General features: G+C 48.3%; 1 protein-coding gene across 3 annotated transcripts in view; it reads right to left on the reverse strand.

Annotated features, from left to right (window-relative positions):
* Positions 1-337: 337 nt before the first annotated feature.
* Positions 338-20283, reverse strand: part of CEP89 (centrosomal protein 89) — a 1655177-nt gene continuing 1635231 nt past the window's right edge. For all 3 annotated transcript variants that reach the window (XM_069639099.1, XM_069639094.1, XM_069639107.1), the window contains one exon: positions 338-4872. In XM_069639099.1, the coding sequence (XP_069495200.1) occupies positions 4659-4872 (214 nt within the window). In that variant the 3' untranslated portion in view covers positions 338-4658. The remainder of the gene's footprint in view (positions 4873-20283) is intronic.

Raw genomic sequence — 20283 nt, forward strand, 5'->3', positions numbered from 1 at the left:
ATGATTCCTTAATAGTGGCTTAACCTGGATTACAAACTGTGGTACACTCGACCATTGAGAATCAGGGCTGCCACACTTCATATATTAGGGCTTGAACATCCCTCTCACTGGACTATGTTTTCCCTTGGACACTCAGGTGTACAATAACCTTGTAGGATAACTCACCTTTTATGATCCTTCAAGTCGGTGACACCAGTCACAATCGATCCCCTACATTGCATGTTTTTGGTATAACGATTTAAGAACAACTTTACTAACAAAGCACAAATAAATTCATGAAACAATAAATCGCGACAATAGGAATTCATTTCTGTGAACCAAAATAAGCTCCTTAAGCTGCAAGAAACAATAATAGCACATTTTACATTTATTTGAAAAAGCACAGATGATTGTTTTTTTATTTGGCAAAAAATAGAAATGTATTTAGCCACAACAATAGCTCATATTTCAGACCAAGGGTAAGGGAGGGCAAGCTACTACTCTTACTTCCACATGCATACACTCACTCTCTGTTCTATGGCCACATTAAAAGAAGAATTAAAAACACTTTAAAAGTGTCTTACGTGAATATCAAAAATGCAAATATTTTTCCAAAAATACATTTTGCAAAACCTTTAAAATACACATGTACACATTCATTTTGTACATCCATGATTGAAAGAAAAAAAGACTACACCCATCAAAGACAGGTTGAACGAGAGGGAAACAGAATCAGTAAAGAACAATGCAATGTGCCTGTTAGAGGACATTCCAGACTCGGGCATGGAACCTGGCCAGGATCTAGTCCCCTTTTTGGCTAAGGGAAAGGGACTGCTTTTGTTTGCTTTGAAGGACTCAAATCGGACTCCATGTCTCCTACGGTTCTGCTTCTTTCTTGTGTGCAAACCTATCATGTAGCTTGTGGCTGTACTAGGTCTAGCTATGTGTCAGGGACTTTGGAGATACAATGGGGTATTTCTAGGGGTCGGGGTCAGAATCAGTTCCAAATAGCACAGCAGGGATTTGGGGGCACAAGAGCTGATGGGAGGGAGTTGGTGTATGGTGGCATTCGGTGGTCCCCTCAGAGCACCTGTTTGAGTGAGTGCCAGTGTGGTGGCATCACGGTACAACAGGCTTAGGAGTTGTGTATGGAGTTGGCTGTGGCCTCGTTTCAGGTTGCACATTGCTGGGTAAGAAAGACAACTTCCAATTTTCCTGTCAGTAATGTTGTGTTCCTGTATTAAATTGGTGGTACTTGTTTGCAGTTACATGTAGTTACTGTGAGAAACCAGAAGGTGTCTCACCCGCTAGTCCCCAGGGATCTCTCTCTCAGGTGGCCAGGCCACGCCCATCACTTTTGGATCCAGACCCTGAGGGTGGACCAGTGTGTTAGGATCACCTGGGTGAGAGGTCTTCGGGGAGTGGGAGTGGACACTGGATGGCGAGATGTGGTATCCCTCCCCCTGTAACACCTTGACCCCATCCTACCAGGTAGGATATGTGGAAAATGTCCCCCCTCCCTCCTCATCCGCGCTGGGAGAAAACAGACTCGTACACAAGCAGTGACATGTCCCGCTACTATGGTCAGGCAAAGTCAGGCAATTAATGACAATCACTCACACCTGACTTCCATTGAACTTCCCCACATGGATAATAGGCAGAGCACGAGAGCACAATGAGTGAGGCAAAGCCCATGAAGGAGTAGCAGTTTCGAGAAGGCAGCTGAACAAGGGGAGAAAGACCGCAAACCAATACGGGTTCGCAAGGAGGGAAGTACCTTTGACCTTTCCAATAGGAAAATGTTACTTTCAAAAACATTGTAGATCAGAAAACATGAGGCCAGCAAACCAGGCTAAAGAATCCTGCATTGTGTGCCGGAGATACCAGAGGCCATCCTGCGCAGCTGACCAAATGAGGGAGGAGCAGCAGCCACCGGGGTGTCATCCTTGACTCCAAGAACAAAGTAGCGACAGAGAGATCAACAAAGCCAGTGAGTTGGGGAAGCTGATGCAAGACCAGTCTGTGTTGAAGTCAAGGTTGCAAGCGGCAAAATTGTAGAACGAGCGCAGGAATGAACATTGTTAAACATGTGTGATGAACGACACGAGTATAGCTGAATTGTTGATGAATGTTTGAACTTTGAGAAGGAAAGATACAATACCAGTGACAGAGTGAACCAGCGCCGCCTGGGTGCTCAATCGAAGGTCTCTGTAAAGGTATCCAGCCAAGAAGTGGCAGAAACGAAAGTAAAAACATTGCGTGAAGTGAATCGAAGAGGTCAGGCAACAGTTCAGCAAAACCCATCGCACATTCGAAAGCCTTCGATTTTTGAAATCAAGAGGAAAACGCAGAAAGTGAAATTGCATGGTCCGAGCCCAAACGAGGGAGACCAAATGTGTATATTGTGCCAAAAGGATCCAAACCAAAAAAGAGGGAGATCCCTGGTCCAATCCCGAATGAGGGAGACCAGTTGTGAACATTGTGGTAAAAAGGGGTCCAAACCTGGAGAAGAGAGACCCACGATGAATATTGAAAACGAAAAGTTGTACATGTGAAAGCTCTGATGAGAAAGGGACTTTGGTGCTTATTTGTTGCGACAGGCCCTCTTCAGTAAGAGATTGTTATTGGAAAAGAAGCTTTGGCAAAAGGCCTGATACCTTTGCTTTGAACTATATCCTTGTGGCAGAGAAGCCAGAATGTGTGCAAAGCTAGAGTGTGTCGCCTTCCCCCGTGCTGAAAACATAGGGAAGGGAAGTCAACTGCTCAACCAGCCTGACATATTGTTTCTTGAACACTTTTCTTTTTGCATACACAATTGTCTCCCACACGTTTGTATGTAGAAATAAGGATTGGCAATAGGTTTATTAGTATAGGCCCTTCTATTTTGACAGCGACTTGTCTAGAACTGCGTTATTATTATTTGACGGTCATAGCTTGCTCCCATTCTTAGATTTAGGTTTAGATAAGCGTTCAATCAACCCATTGAAGTTCAATAAACACCCTTGAACTATGATCACTTGTGTTTGTCTTCACTGTTTGATACCATGCATTCTTTACATTACCAGTCTGGAATTGCTTTGGGTGTTCAACTCTCCTCACGGCATAGGCTGGCTATTAAGAGTTATGCAGCCGATGACCAAACAAAACTGCATCCAAGTTCCTCAATTCTGCAGTACTAATCTGCATCTTTGCCTGATTATTCTTGTTTCTCATTGGTGTCCTCCTAGACTACAGACCTTCCTAGTGATTTTGTACACTGAGAGGCTATTGCTCTCATTCGAAACATTCCAGTGTGTATTCTTCGATTCTTCACGTATGCCAACCAGGGCGGACAGACCGGGTCTCTTCTGGGAAAGATTGCATCTTTCTGACAATACCAGACCTGGCATGGTCAGAGTCAAAATACCAACTTCCTGGCAGATCTTGCATACTTCTTTGTTATGCGTTGGATAGCAGCAATATACAATTGTTAAATGTGTCTTCCCTGCTACATTTCCTCAACAATGCAGCGAGCAAGGCTTAGCAAGCATCTTCCTTTCTTTTTGATGCTGCATTATGGACCAAACACTGTACTGAGCTCAAGAGAAAATTGCATCTATTGTTAAGTAGCTTCAGTACTTCTTAAACATAGTCAGTGTATCGCACTGACAATTTTGGATTAAATCATAAAATTGTAATTTAATGTTTTCACCTGCACCTGGTCTCACTCATACTGAGGTCTGGTGGCTTAACTTGGTGGAGTTAGGGGAGGCACAGGTATTGTACTTGTCTTTATATAGCGCCTTTTACCATTATTATAGTCTCCATGCGCTAGTAGTGGGAACGTCATCGGGGACCGAAGTCCAAAGTGTTGGAGGTCACGGAGTAGGATTAGAATGCGTGCTTGCATTTGACCACCATAAGGCTTGGCAGGGCTGGCCAGGCTCTGGTAGAAAACAACGGAAGAGCGTGGTGTAAAAAAGACTTGTACATATGAAAACATATCCCATTGCTGAGCTGGTTATGCATGAAATATATGTCATTTTATGTACTACAAATTCAGGGTCTGACTTTGGGGAATTTTCAAACAAGTACACAAATCTATTCAAGATAGAGTGTACAAGAACTAGGAGTAATCTTGCCCTTATATTTGCTTACTGGTTTGATGTAATTTGTGCACACTAATCTACACCGCTCCCCTCTTGTTATTGACCTATAGTTATAGGTTTAAAAACTAAATCATTGACTTTATTCGGGGTAATGAAGAAAACCTATTAAAAAAGGTACATATATTAAACGAGAGACACAAAGTTAAACCATTATCAAAAATGCTGAAAAATCAGATGACAAACTTCTCAGTTGATCAACATGTTGTCTGAAGACCTTGTACATTTGAACAAAGGGTATGCTGCTTATAAAGTGATAATAGAGTGACAACAGTAGAAAAAAAAGACATGTCACTTTGGAGCATTTTGTTTTTCTGCATGCATAGGCAATCATTACACAATATGCAGTCAGAGTGCCAAAGGAATTGCTTGAAAAACAAATTTGCTTCAGGAGATTATTTGTCTTGACAGATACTCTTTCTTCATGCTCTACTTGGTCTGTAGGTCTGCATCAAGCAGGTGTGTACGTGTGTCTGCAGCTGGTGGGTATTGCCTTCTTTAAAAATTCAGTCATCCCAAATGCTCTTGTTCATCTTAATCTTCTCGAGGGGATGAAAGCTTGGCATCCCAGTCCCTTAAAGCAATTCCATAAACAGAATCCTTCTGAGGGCTTTCATCTGAATCAAATGCATCTGGTTTACTACTGTCCCACTTGTTATTTTCTAGTGATTTAGTTAATAATGCTTTCATTCTCTGATTTTCTATTGAGGTAGATTCCCATACGATCTCAAGCTCGCCTTCCACATCCCTAAAAAATAAATTTTAAAAAATTAACAGTTAAACGCAAAAATATTTTAAAAGTAACCATAGTAACACTTCTTTCAATCCAACATTCCTTCTGTAAGGCATTTACAAATGCAGTCCACATCTCTTAACATGAATTTGCGTTCTTTGGATTGGTGCATTCCCCACTCATTGCCAAAGTCTACTGCAATTCATGCCTACAAACGTTATTTTTTAATGACACGTGAATACTGCCTAATTGCCACAGGAAAAATGAATTATTCGTCTTTTTAGGACCAAGATATTTTACATCATTTTTATGATGCAAAAAGAAGTCTACAATAAAACAAAGTCATGTTGATGGTTTGCACGGTAGTCATTAAGAGGGATCGGAAAATAGCAAAGAAAGCACAAATATATTTTAAGCCAACTCAAATAGTATATTTACTCATATATGTTAAGAACTATGGAAAAAGAAGCAGGATATAGTGCAAAACTGAAGCGACCAACATTTCACCAGATGAGCTCTTCAAAGTAGGAACTTTCTCAGTTGGAAAGAGAAATGTTGGCCAAAATGAATCCTGGAACAAGTACATTAGATAGTAACAGCTATGAAAAGAAAATGCAATTTAGTACCTGGAAAGGGACCCGATTGGCCCTTGCCGCGTCCTTTCCTGCTCGATACAGCTCCAGTCACAGCCTCGCCCGTCGGGGTTCCTTCCACGACTGGTCGCAATGGAAAGGGAGGAGGAACTATGTGTAGTCCCTTCTCCTGTTCCATGACAGCCATCTTCATTGTTTAAAAATCTTTTAAATGGCCACCACAGAAAGAGAGAACGGACTTCGGTTCATTTTCATGGCTGCAACCTTTTTTTTTTTTTCGGTTGCGAAACGCTGGGGCGTCTCGAAACTGAAAAAAGATTCCTTTAGTACCCCGGTCTCATGGGGCGGAGTATTAATAGCACTAAGCCCCTCGCTGCTGTAACTATGGACCCCGGGGCATTACCTGAAGCCATAATGCCGCCTAGCTCGGGGCTTATTTCCTAACTAATCACTCAGGACAGTGTGTCCTTGGGAATGTATCAAACAATGTAAAACGGAAGACTGCAACATGTAGCAGTATCACCAAGTAAAACATGCAAGATCCACAATGAGAAGTATGATAGAAATGCATCGCATAATTCTTAAATAGATAATGATGTAGACGTTTGAAAATAATCTATTAGTAATGTTCAGGTTGGACTGGAGAATTAAATGTTTGCGGGTTTGCTTAAATCTCTATGCCACCCACGAAGTAGTGGGGGCAAGAACAGGGATAGAGCTGAAAAGGTGTGTGGATTGTGTGCGGAAGACAGAACAATAGAAACCTTTGATCATTTATTGTTGCATTGCCCTGCGATCACCCTTACCAGACAGAAATATCTGCAGCCTTTTGTAATGGATTATAGGTTTCTAGATCTTGGTATGTTCTGGGTTCAAATATTGGAGGGTAGGAGGATTTCCTTGACACTGGCTGTTTCACGTTGCATTGAAGAAATGTTTACTTCCTTTGGTTCTATTTTATCTTGAAGAGATCTTAAATGATGTTTTAATGTGCCCCTTTTTACTGAAGCAATAAGGCCCAGGCTGGGCGGGGCATTACCGCTTCAGGTAATGCGACGGAGCCCATAGTTACAGGCCCGAGCTAAGCGAGGGCCTTAACCCAAGTCCCGGGGCATTACCTGAAGTGGTAATGCCCCGGGCCTTAACCCAAGTCCCGGGGCATTACCTGAAGTGGTAATGCCCCCCCCCCCACCAGTGAGGGGCCTATTGCTATTAGTACACCGGCCCATAAAATAGGGGTACTAATAGTGTATTTTTTAAGTTGTGCGACACCTTTGCCGTCTATCAAGATGGCCACCATGGAACGGGGTGAAGGGACTATAACGTACTCCCTTATACCTTTCCATGGCGGGCATTAAAAAAGGGAAGAAAAAAAAAATCAAACTAATTAGAGGGCCACAGTAGAACAGCGAAAACAGAACAGCAAAAAGGGACTACACGTACTTCCTTCTCCTCTTTCCATGGCTGAAATGGGAAGGAAAAAAAAATTTAAACGATGGACGCCAGGGAACGAGGAGAAGGGATACACGTAGTCCCTTCTCCCGCACCATGGCGGCCAGGGAGTGGCTGTGTCCTGGACCAATGAACTTGCTTGTTACGCACTCATTGTCCCTCGCAGGGTACAAATATTTTATAATGCTTGTGTAATGTTTGTGTAAAGTTTATTTTAATTAAACCATATACACTATAAAAATAAATGTGAAGATTAGACTAGCACTCAGTAATTGTAATCAAAAGACAAGTATGTACAAACTGGTGCCCAACAAGATCTTTATATTTTGATAAAACCTTGTCTATTTGCAGCGTGACCACATGTAAAGAACAAAACAATAACAAGCATCGACAATGTCAACAGTTTTTGAAATTGTGTAGGCATGCAGTAGGCATTTACCAAGAACTCCTATAACGGAACAACCAGCCATACAATGGCAAGAACTAGAAAAGTGTGCGATCGCCTGGGCCTATTAAGCAGTGCCTGTCAAATGCCTATCCAATACCTGTGCACACGACAAAAAAGCTACGGCTCTTGGCAGGAGGGCAACTCCCTGTTTAGGGAGTCTGTGATGGTGTTCTTGACTCCTGCTAGCTGAATGAAGATCCTCACCAACTTGCCCTTCACAGACGCAAGGAACGACTTGAGGGCCCAGAACACTGCCCGTAGTTCCAGGATGTTGATATGGGGATCCTTCTCTTCCAGCAGCCACAGGTCTCTGGCATGCTGAGGTCTCTGGCATGCAGACTTCCGGTGTGGGCTCCTCAGCCTTCCATGGAAGTGTCAGTGGTGACCGTCTCCTGGTATGTTTTTTTTTTAAACCCTGTGTGATGTTGAAGCGGACGCCCCACCATCTTATCACCAGACGGAACACGTTGTTGAGCGGGATCTTGTCACCGAAGCATCTGGGCTCCTGTATCCAGCGAGCGTCCAGGAACTCCTGAAGAGGTTGCAACCTGCAGAGCCTGATGAGGTAGATGCAGGACAACATCATGCCGAGCAACAACTTGATGGCCCGCACCGTGGCTGTCTTCATCGGCGACAGTCGCTGCACCTTCCATTGAATGGCTGCTACCCTCGCATCCGAGGTTGACGCCAGGCAGGGCACCGTATTGAGTCTGGCTCCTAGGAACAGTGCGTTCTACAATGATGTTAAGCAGGACTTTGGATAGTTGATGGAGAATCCCAGATCAGTCAGTAGCTGGACGTTCATCTCAGTGCGTCCCACAGCCAACTCCTACGAGTGGGCCCGGATTGAGCCAGTCATCGAGGTATGGGTATACATGTATGTTCCGTAGACGTAGATGGGCAGCCACCAGCGCCAGGCATTTTGTGAACACTCAGGGGGCCGACCTCAATCCGAAAGTTATAGCCTTGAACTGGTAGTGCTGACCCTGCACTATGAAACGCAGAAACTTCTGATGTTTGTCAATGGGGACATGGAAATAGGCGTCCTCCAGGTCCAGTGACATCAAGAAGTCTTGTTGCTCCAGTTGGCCGAGCACATGTTGCAACATGACCATCCTGAACTTTTGGGACTTCAAGTATTTGTTGAGATGTCACAGGTCTAGGATAGGCCTCCAGCCCCCTGCCTTCTTTCTGACCAGTAAGTATATGGAATAGACTCCAGAGCCTCAGAGTCGTTGAGGAACTAGCTCTATCGCCCCTTTTCGCAGCATGGCCCTTACCTCTTCCAGGAGCTGAGGGATGTGCTGCTTCTGATGGGCAATCAGAGGGGTCCGCAGACACCTTTGTTGAAACTCCAGGGTGTGACCCTGGGCGAGAGCACAATCTGTCGGTGGTGATCTTCTTCCATTCGCAGACGAACCTCGTCAGCTGGCCTCCCACCAGTGTGCCCCCCCCCGCAGGGGCACAACGTCCTGGCTGGTTCAGGCCTGCTTCAGAGCCGGCATCGTGCCCTGCGGGCAAAGACAACGCTGTCCTCTGTTACCGTAGGCCTGGGAACAGCCTCTGTAGGCTGAGTCATAGATCTGGAGGGCTGACGGTATGAAGAGGATAAACCTTTGGCAGACTTGCTCGACTTTCCCCTGGACAAGCGAAAAAGAAGAGCAATGCTGCATGAGAGCGCCCAGGGAACGGGCCATCTCCGTATCTACCTTGATGGCCAGGAGGGATTCGTCAATGACCTTCCCAAACAAGTTCTCCCCGTCAAAAGGCATGTCCAACACCTTCACCTTGACCTCTTGCCGGAAATTCGTGGCCTTCACCCAGCCTTGGCGACGAAGGTAGACACAGTTCCCCATCTGCCGGAACCCAGTGTCAGGGACGTCCAACGCTACTTCAATGGCGCGATCAGACACTACTTCCACTTCCTTGAAGAGAGCGATTGCCTCCATCCTCTTATCATCGGAGAGGAACTGCAGAATAGGCCCAAGCTTGTACCACAGCTCCCAGTCGTACCTGGCTATGATCGCCAGTGCGTTGGCCGCCTTGATAGTGGATGCCGCGGTGTAAATCACCTTCCTTCCCATGGCGTCCATCCTCTTCCCCTCGCTGTCCGGAGGGATTGAAGATGACGTGTTAGCGGACTGCTTCCTCGTGGCAACCGATAACACTGAATCCAGGGATGGATGTGACCTCAGGACCTTGAGTGCAGAGTCCGGCACCTAATACTTCTTCTCCAGCCTATCCTGTTTGGCTCGAGTCATGCAAGGGTTCTTCATGAGGGCCAGAGCTTCCTTCCACACGTCGTCCAGAAGGGGCACCACCATGATTGTCTTCCTCTCGGACTTGCGCCTCTGGTACAAGAAACCCTCTGTCCTGGTTTCCTCTGGCACAAGCTGGAATAGCTCAGAGGCTCTAGAGATCCTGGAGTGGAAGGACTCCACCTAGTCCGGTGGGGAAACCCTATTAGGAGCATCCAAATGCAGAGACTCGCCGTCCGCTGCAACAATATCTTCGTAGACATTCATAGTCGTGGCAATATCCGTACCCGTGTCTGGGTCTGCTGGGGGAGAAGGGGCCCAACGCGGATGTAGAGGCTGAAATGGGGGGTGTCGGATGACGCTTCCTCTTCGTTGTAGGCTAAACTGAAACTTGGGGGACCACCGGAACCAGGCCCGGGGGAATACTCTTCTGGATCTCTGACACCAAGGTGTGCAGGGCCGACAATGTCCAGAGGCACGTCCCTCGGCTGAGCTGGCGGGATCAGAACACTAGGCCCTGCACCGTCATCGCTGTCGTCGTCGTCCTCTTCCACATCCTTGTGGACTATGTGCAAGGACTCCTGATCCTCGTCATCTGTGGACGAGACCTCCATGGCTTGGGCCACGGCCTGGGAGGGCTGTTTCAGGGCCTCCTCGCCCCCGCCCTATTTTCCCACCTGTGGGACTTGAACCAGGGCCTGAGCTGGTTTCCCCCCATTCTGGCGTGCCAGCAGACTTTGTCAAAGTCACTGCAACGGTGTTGTGCCATGGGCACGCCCAGGGATACCTTCTGTGCTGCAGGAGCTACCGTCACAGGGCCAGCGCCTTTAGCAGTTGTGATAGCAGCCACCACTAGCTCTATCATCGAGGAAGTCTTCGCCTGTGCCAATTGGGCCTGCTTGGGCAGTTCGGCCACCTTCTCCTCCGTCCGCGGCTTCTCGGACTTCTCCCGCAGTTTAGGCGGGGTAGATGATTTCCTTTTCGAGGAGGAGCTCGATTGCCGGCTGGCAATGGAGGCGGAGGGGGATGTGGATCGCACCCTTTCCACCTTGGCACCCGCTTCTGTGGCGAATCTGACTCGGACTTGCAGTTTATTTTTATTTATTTATTTATTTATTTATTTGCATTTATAAAGCGCACAGAACTGCCCTGGGGCATCGTGGCGCTGTTACAGCAGACTTAGTCATGAACACAAGCATAGGAAGGTGTTTACAGATGTAAACCGAGTTACCGAGTACATTTCACATTGGTAATAAACATTGAGCTTAGAGGTTATGCTATGCTGTGGTTACAATGCAAGCATGAGAGTGCATGTGGAAGACTTTAGCGGAATAGGAGGGTTTTGAGGTTTTTACGGAAGGTATGGTATGATTTTTCGTTCCTTAGTGAGGTAGGTAAGGAGTTCCAGTTTTTAGGTGCGAGGTGTTGGAAGCTGGTTCCTCCCGCCCTGGATCTTTGAAACGTGGGGACATCAATCATGTTGGTGCGGTGAGCTCTGGTGGGTCTGATGGAGGCTTTCGGTGTGATTCTTTCTGCGAGATAGGGTGGGGCATCCAGGGATAGGCATCTATGTGTGATGGTCATGGCTTTGAAAAGTATGCGTTCCTTCACGGGTAGCCAGTGGGCATCTTTCCTTGCTTGCGAGATGTGTTCTCTTTTTGGAATGGACAGTGCTGCCCGGAGCGCATTGTTTTGCGTGATTTGGAGTTTTTTTAGGTTGTGGGCGGAGGTGCCTAGGAACAGGGCATTACAGTAGTCTAGTTTTGTACCTATAGTGGCTCTGGCGATGGACAGGCAGTTTTTGGCGGAGAGAAAAGGCTTGACAGCATTTATCATCTTGGTGGTAAGTGCCGAGGAAGAGGCTATGGCGTTGACCTGGCGAGACATAGATAGTGAGGCATCTAGGTGAACGCCTAAGGTTTTAACAGTCTTGGAGACTGAGATGGTGGAGTTGTCGATGTTGAAGGATTTGTATTGGGGGGGGAGTTTGTTGAGAATTTCATTGGTCCCTACTATGAGGATTTCGGTTTTGTCCCCGTTTAGGCAGAGGCCGTTGGCCGCCATCCAGGTTTGGATGGCTGTGTAGATTTTGGTTAATGCTGTCGCATCTTCTTCGTAGGTCCCAGTTAGAGGGAGTAGTACCTGCGTATCGTCTGCGTAGTTGGTATACGCTATGTTACGACAGTCGAGGTCATTGAAGAGAGGAAGGGTGAATATATTGTAGAGAGTGGGGGCGGTGCAGGAGCCTTGTGGGACGCCGCAGTGGATGGTGGTAGGGGTTGCCGAGGCAGTGTCTGAGAAGACTTTCATGAGTCTGCCATTTAGGAATGAGGCCACCCATGCAATGGCTTCCGGGGAGAAGTGTGCTTCATTTTTTAGGTGCATGCCTAGGATATCGTGGTTGACAAGGTCAAAGGCGGCAGATAGATCCAGTAGGAGAAGGAGTGCCGGTTTGCCTTTATCCATAGTGTCAGCAAGCTGTATTTTCAGATCAAGTAGGGCTGACTCAGTTCCGTGACCTGGTCGGAAGCCTGACTGTCTTTTTCCTAGGATATGGTTGGTTTCGAGATAATCCTGGATTTGTGTGTAGGCCATTTTATCCAGTATCTTGAGCAGGAAAGGCACAGTGGTGATGGGCCTGTAGTTGGTAGCTACTTCAGGGTCGAGGGTGGTTTTTTTTAGAAGCGGGCGCACCCAGGCTTCTTTTAGACTGTCAGGGACAGTGTTGGCTTTGAAAGAGGCATTAATGAATGATTTAAGGAAAGGGGCGAGTGTTTCAGTGCAGTCTTTGATCAGGCTGGCGGGGCAGGGGTCTCCTTTACAATTGGATGGTTTGATCTTGTTCATTATCTCAATAACTTCGTGTTCTGTGACTTCCCTGAATTTGAACGGGGTAGTGGGGGCTTTGGTGGATGTGGTTCCCGAACTAGGGGTGGGCATGTGGCTCGTGGTGGTGGGAGATTTGAGGTGCAGTGATAGGTTTTTGTGGTGCTCCTTAATTTTTGTTTGTAGGAGTTCAATTTTATTTAACAAGGCAGATTGTATGGAGTTGCACCAGATTTGGTCTTTAACAATGTCTTGTGATTTGGTGGCCGGTGTGGTGAGTTCGTTGAAAATGGCGAAGAGTTCTTTGGATTCGGAGCTTGCATTAGCAATTCTATCATTATAAGAGACTGATTTAGCTGTGATTATGGCTTTTTTGTATTGGGCAGTGATTTTTTTGTAGGAGGATAGGGTGGCTGGGGAAGGCGATTTCTGCCAGGAGTTTAGAGCTTTTCTTTTCTGTGAGCGGAGTTCTTTGAGTTCAGTGGAGAACCAGGTATTTGAGTGTTTGATAGTTTTGGCTTTTTTGGTCTGCAAGGGGGCAATGGCGTCAATGGCGGTGCTTATGGTGCTCTTGTAGATATCTGCTAATTCTGACGGGTCAGATGACTTGAGGTCTGTGGAGAGGATGTGAAGGTGGGGTGTAATTTTATCTTTAGTGAGATTTTTTACACATCTTGCCAGTGCTGGGGGGATGGGGTTAGGTTTGTTTGTGTTAGATACAGCGGGAATAAGGAAGTGAATGAGGTGGTGATCTGACCAAGGAGTCGGGGTGATGGAGCTAATGTCGACGTGACAGTTGTGGTCAGCTATCCAGTCCAGGATACGGCCTTTGTTGTGTGTGGGTGAGGTTATTTTTTGGTCGAAGCCTAGTTCTTTTAAGGCTAGTGCAAGAGATTTAGCAGGCTTGTCCTTTTTATCGTTATACCCCAGGTTAAGGTCACCTAGAAGGATGCTTTTGGAGGTGAGTTTTAGGTTTTCTGTTAGGCGGTGTACAAGGTTCTCATGGAACTCTGTTAGGGGGCCGGGCGGGCGGTAGACTAGGTTGAAGGTGATGGTGGAGTTAGGGGAGAGGGCAATTTTTATAGCTAGAGAGTCTATGTTGTCACCTAGATTGGAGGTGATTTGTCTGGCCTCGAGGTGATCTTTCAGGATGAATGCTACCCCACCACCTACTGAGGAGAGGCGGTCTTGCCGGATAATGGCGTACCCCTGTGGGATAGTAAGGTTGAGGGCTGGCCCTGCAGCGCTGTGCAGCCATGTCTCGGTGATGGCTAAGATGTCGAGGTCCAAGCTAATTAGGAGTTCGTGAATTTCAATGGCATGGGCAGGGATGGATCTGGCGTTTATGAGGGCACACTGTAGGTTGTGTGTGTGTTGGGCCGAGGTAGGGGTGGTGTTGAGTGGTGTCGCCGGGATGGGGTGCGGCATGGTGGGTTTAGGTAAGGGTGTTTTGACTGTAAGGGATGGCGTGTTAGGCGTGTTAAGAGTGGTGGGAGGTGCTTGGTGGGTGAGTCTAGGGTATCTAGAACGGAGACCTAGGAGTTGGTTCCTGGTGTGGATGGGTCTGGTGTAGGAAGTTATGCTGGGTGGAGGATGACGTGCTGTGGGGATGCTTTCAGTGAAGAATGATGGTAGGAAGTAGGTGGGAGGAATGTTGGAGAGGAATGCCAGTGGGGCAGCTGGTGAGCTGGTGGATTGTTGAGGCATGGCGAGGGTATCGTTTAACATGGCACAACTAGAAACAGAATGCAATGTGGGCAGCAAAATCAGGGCACAGTATGCGACCATAAGGGAGAAAAATTGCCACAGCAAAATTTTATTACACATAAAGTCAGGAGTTAGCTTACAGGTGTTCCGTTCACGCTCAGGATTTTCTACTCTGAGAGCAAGCAACTTTCCCCCCCCGCCCCCTCGGGTCCTTGGGGGACCCGACGCGGGCGCCCAGTCCCTGCCTCAGCAGTCCCTCTCTACCCTTTGGCCATTCTTTATTTTGCAATTTTTCTTTCATTTCTTTCCCCAACGCTATTTAAGTGCAATTTTTATTTCGTGCTTTAATTTCTTTCCATTCTTCATTTCCGCTTAGGCTCCTTCTAAAGGATGCGTTCCGGTCTTCTTTTCCCCTTCTTGCTCCCTTTCCCCTGTATTCTCTCTTCCCGTTTCCCCGGGTTGGCTTATTGATCATAGTTAACTTTCTCTCCCCAAACAGGTCTTCCCCCAGCCCATCCTGCCAGGGAGCCCCTCTCCCCCTTTCAGCCAAGACCCTGACCAGCCCGAGCTCTCCCCGCCGCCTTAGTTGTCCCATCCCCTCCGGCCCCCATCGCGCCCTCCTGTTCTAGAGAGCCCCATCCATCAAGCGCATACCTATCCCCCAGAGCCCCAGCATCCTTCTTATCCCCCTCCTCTTCCCCCGCCTTTCGCTTCGGGGGGTCCACCCCAACTAACCCCCCTGCTCCTCCTGGCCCCTAGCCCCCGCACTCCAAGGCCCTCCCCCCAGGTTTCTTTTTGATCTCCTTAAGCTGCCAATCCCAAAGGGTGCCAATCCCAAAGGGCCCCCTTCTCTTGAGCCCCCCCTATCTCCCAGGGGCCCCCCCTTCCCCTCAGTTACCAACGTACTTGCCGGAGCCCCGTTTACAGTGCAAACTTTCAATTCACCCCCCCCTTGCTGACTTCATTGATGCTTTGCAATTTTCAGTTTCCAACGATGCACTTCCCATTTCCCCCACCCACTTTTGGAGTTGGAAAGGTCTTCCAAGCCCCCTAACCCTCCCCATTAACGTGGGCCTCCCCTGAGTCTAATACTCCTGGGCGCCGTTCTTAATAAACTGATGGCTGTGCAGTTCCCCTTGTGGGCTCCGCCAGTACTTTCTAATGGGAACACCAGGTAACATCCGCTGGGCTTATCTGCAAGAAAAAACACACATCAGTACAACATTGTAAAAAGGGAGGGCAACGTAGGAGGGAAGCCGGCAGAGAGAGACCCTGCGTCTTCCGACCGGGTGTATTTAAGCCCCAAATGGGCACGCGGGTGATGACGCCACCCGCCCCTCCCTCACCCGGGTGGAGTGATGCCTGGCGCACATCCCCCCCTCAACCCCCCCCCCCCCCGACTGCTCGCGCCACCGTGCCTTGTGAGGCAGTCGTCACTAAGGGGGGGCCCCCGCCGAGGGGCCCTCCTTCGTAGGGCGCGGGAGCCCGTCGTAGCGCCGACACCCTCAGTGGGGTGGCACAGTGGCCGCCCATGCTGCTCCCAATAACCCCCCCGCCCCCCAGCTCTCATTCCACATTCCGACTCTCACTCCTTCCCAACTACCCTCCTCCCAAAGCAACCCAACCCCCCATCGACCCAAAGGATAGGCAGAGACCAGTAGGATGAGTGGGAGAAAAATTGCCACAGCAAACTTTATTACACATAAAGTCAGGAGTTAGCTTACAGGTGTTCCGTTCACGCTCAGGATTTTCTACTCTGAGAGCAAGCAACTTTCCCCCCCCGCCCCCTCGGGTCCTTGGGGGACCCGACGCAGGCGCCCAGTCCCTGCCTCAGCAGTCCCTCTCTACCCTTTGGCCATTCTTTATTTTGCAATTTTTCTTTCCCCAACGCTATTTAAGTGCAATTTTTATTTCGTGCTTTAATTTCTTTCCATTCTTCATTTCCGCTTAGGCTCCTTCTAAAGGATGCGTTCCGGTCTTCTTTTCCCCTTCTTGCTCCCTTTCCCCTGTATTCTCTCTTCCCGTTTCCCCGGGTTGGCTTATTGATCATAGTTAACTTTCTCTCCCCAAACAGGTCTTCCCCCAGCCCATCCTGCCAGGGAGCCCCTCTCCCCCTTTCAGCCAAGACCCTGATCAGCCCGAGCTCTCCCCGCCGCCTTAGTTGTGGTTCGCCAAACTGTGGAAATTCCTAATCAGCAGGGGCTTTGGGTGGGTCAAGCATGCCTGGTTTAGTTTGAAAACTGCGGGTTGCTTCGGGGAGGAAAAGTGCACTTATCCGAAGTGGGGGTAAGGGCGATGGTGTACAACCTAAAGGATGCTCTGCAGGGGATGGGCTGCAATTGAACAGCGGTGGGGGGGGCAGGGGTGAGTGTCGATTTGGGTTTTTTGCGAATAAAGGAAGCCTTTAGGGGCCTGAAACGCCCCCCCCACCTAAATCTGGGAGGGGGGCCTCCATTTATGGAACGGAACGGTCAAGGGAAGACCTCTTTCGGCACGCCGCTGCCAGGCCAGTTGGCCCTCCTGCACATGTAAGCTGCAAACAGGAGGAGCACAAGCAGGGATAGGCTGCGACACAAGTCATCACGCCACCGGTTGTCAGCCGGAGGGCCTGCGTGCCTGTTGCGGACCGAGTGAAAGGGGTGAAAGGCGCATGGATAGTTTAACCGGGGATTCCTGAGCTAAGGCGACCAGGTGGATGAGGGGGAACTCACTACGGCCGGTGGCCCGCTGTGAGTCATGGCGGTGACACCGGTCGCAGCGACTGGTCTTTGGCAGACAAGCCCAGCGGATGTTACCTGGTGTTCCCATTAGAAAGTACTGGCGGAGCCCACAAGGGGAACTGCACAGCCATCAGTTTATTAAGAACGGCGCCCAGGAGTATTAGACTCAGGGGAGGCCCACGTTAATGGGGAGGGTTAGGGGGCTTGGAAGACCTTTCCAACTCCAAAAGTGGGTGGGGGAAATGGGAAGTGCATCGTTGGAAACTGAAAATTGCAAAGCATCAATGAAGTCAGCAAGGGGGGGTGAATTGAAAGTTTGCACTGTAAACGGGGCTCCGGCAAGTACGTTGGTAACTGAGGGGAAGGGGGGGCCCCTGGGAGATAGGGGGGGCTCAAGAGAAGGGGGCCCTTTGGGATTGGCACCCTTTGGGATTGGCAGCTTAAGGAGATCAAAAAGAAACCTGGGGGGAGGGCCTTGGAGTGCGGGGGCCAGGAGGAGCAGGGGGGTTAGTTGGGGTGGACCCCCCGAAGCGAAAGGCGGGGGAAGAGGAGGGGGATAAGAAGGATGCTGGGGCTCTGGGGGATAGGTATGCGCTTGATGGATGGGGCTCTCTAGAACAGGAGGGCGCGATGGGGGCCGGAGGGGATGGGACAACTAAGGCGGCGGGGAGAGCTCGGGCTGATCAGGGTCTTGGCTGAAAGGGGGAGAGGGGCTCCCTGGCAGGATGGGCTGGGGGAAGACCTGTTTGGGGAGAGAAAGTTAACTATGATCAATAAGCCAACCCGGGGAAACGGGAAGAGAGAATACAGGGGAAAGGGAGCAAGAAGGGGAAAAGAAGACCGGAACGCATCCTTTAGAAGGAGCCTAAGCGGAAATGAAGAATGGAAAGAAATTAAAGCACGAAATAAAAATTGCACTTAAATAGCGTTCTTGCCTTGTCTTGGGACCCCACGGATGAGGTGCCCTCAAAGGACTTAGAAGGCTGCTCCTCGAACCTGCCAGTCCTGGTTGAGGCATGAGCCTGCACGGAGCACGGGGCAGAGGCCCTAGCGTTAAGCTACACCACTAGTCTACTGTGCCTGCCCCTTGTCTTCTTGGAGAACCCGAGGCATATTTCGTACTACACCTCCTTATGGTCTGGTTGCAGGCAGTAGAGGCACTGCAGGTGCTTGTCTTCTACAACCACATTCCGTAGCCCACATTTGGTGCAGGGATTGAAGAGAGACCTTCCGTACTTCTGCGCCTCCGTCATGATCCGACGGCGCGAAGTAGGCCCGATGGCCTTCTAGAATCTTCAGTGATCTTTGTCCTTGAGGGGCGCGGAAATTCACCAACAACGGATCCTCACTGTCGGCACATGGAGAAGAGAGCACACTGGCTCTTTTTGAGCAAAAATAGAACCTTTTTCCATCGAAAACACAAAAAAATGTAGCTGGCAGAGCAAACTAGAGGACTCCTACCACTGAAGCGTCCAGTAAAAATCTGAAGATGGCTGCCAGAGGAGGTGCTTGGGGAGAGGACTGTCATTGGATGGGGGCAGTAGGACCCAGAGGACAGTGATTGGTTTAAAGGAGAAATAGTTTGTAAGTGAAAGTGAAACGGTTTTCTTTTACCCAGGATTCCCAGCCTTATGACAGGGAATATTCATGAGCATGTGAATCCATGCCAGACCCAATGCTGGAGAAACTGGTCCTCTGTTGTTTCAATGAACATCCTGTACACAGCAGGGGTGATGAGCTTTGAGGTGGAAGAAGAGGATCCACCTCAGTAACAAGGCTTGAAATATTCACCCTATGTCAGATATTCTATATGAAGAAATTGGACAAAGAGTCACAGAGGTCTTGTGAGGTATGAACAGAAGTAGAGACTAGATCAGGAGACAAGAACTCCCTTCTCACAGAGAACAGTTAAGGCTTATTCAGAGCCAGTGAAATGAGGTTAGAAAAGTAAACCGATTTAGCTTCTTTAATGGCCTGATGGTATTTTAAACTGTGGATTTTTAGAATACCTTGTCTGCAGGTAAATAGACAGAACTGCAAGTACGCTCAGCCTGTTTATTTGAGGAGTATACCAAGGTGTGGCGCGCTTTTGAGATCTTCGAACTAACTTTAAAGGTGCAACCTGCCACTTTAATAAATGCATCCTGAAGTGCTGTTAAAGGATCACAGGAACCAATTGAGGACAGGGAATGGTTCAGACATTCTAAGATCTGCGAAGGTAAAAAGGTTAGATTAACGTCTCCAATTTTGGTGGGGTTGGACAACTGAACTGGCGGTGTTAGGTAGCTGTGAGACTAATATGTTATGTTAATTTGCATTTATATAGCGCCTTATGTACCATTGGTATGGTCTCAAGGTGCTGGTAGGTTGAACGCCCTCGGGAACCGAAGTTCTAGTCAGTAGAGAGAAATAGAGGGAGTCAAAGGTGCGTGTGAGCACCGGGTATGTGTGCCGCTGGTGTGGTGAAAGGTACTAGAAAAATGGCTGACCATATTAAAGGAAGCGCGGTATTCACCCTAACACTATCAGCCGCACCAAAAATGAGATCCATGATATGGCCTTTGATTTGAGTAGGGCCTTGGATATGTTATAACAGCTGAAAATCCACTAAATACAAGCAATATTTAGGTGTTAGGCGGTCGTTAGTAACGTTCAACCACATGTTAATATCACCAACAATGAACAGTCAAATATACTTTAGCTGAAGCTCAGCAACAAGAACAGTAAAGGCCACTGAGTCAGGGCATGGAGGATGATACACAATAAGAAAGTAGAAACAGACGAAAGGGACATACGTATAAAAAGATGTCCAATTTGTATACTATGTTTATTTGATATAGTTGCGCACTGAAAGTGGCATTTAAAAATGAGTGCAATACACCTTTCCCCCTCCTGGATGAGGTGCTACTCTATCAGCATGCAAAATTGCACAGGTCGAAGGGAGGGCCTGAATCAGATTGGGTTTGGAAGTTTCTGTGAATCAGGTTTCAGTGATATAAATGAAGGCCAAAAGATCATCGAGTAAACTTGAGTCGTGTTCCCGATGCAGCGTGCAAGCATGCAGAAAAAAGGAACTGAAGCATGGGGCGTAGTGACGTGCTATATATACGATGCCGGACGTCAATTCCAGAACGGTCGATCGAGAGCCAGATAAGACGGATCGACGGGCGATGTACAGGTGCATTACGCCCCATGGCGAAAGGTTTCCGAGCAGCAGAACTAGATGGATTATGGATACCTATCAAGATGAGAAATCTGCGGGAGAAAAGAAATCCATTGAAGACCTCTTCTAGGACTTCCTGGCACACTTCCCACTTTTGTTAAACTGTGCTCTGTCTGCTCGGAGCATCTACCAAACTGTTCTATGTCCCTGCCAGATGAACTGCAGAGAACGAGATCCGGTTCTCCAGTAACCAATAGCA

The sequence above is a fragment of the Ambystoma mexicanum genome, chromosome 1q (genome assembly GCF_040938575.1).
Source record: "Ambystoma mexicanum isolate Mex_15411 chromosome 1q, UKY_AmexF1_1, whole genome shotgun sequence".
Lineage (NCBI taxonomy): Eukaryota > Metazoa > Chordata > Amphibia > Caudata > Ambystomatidae > Ambystoma > Ambystoma mexicanum.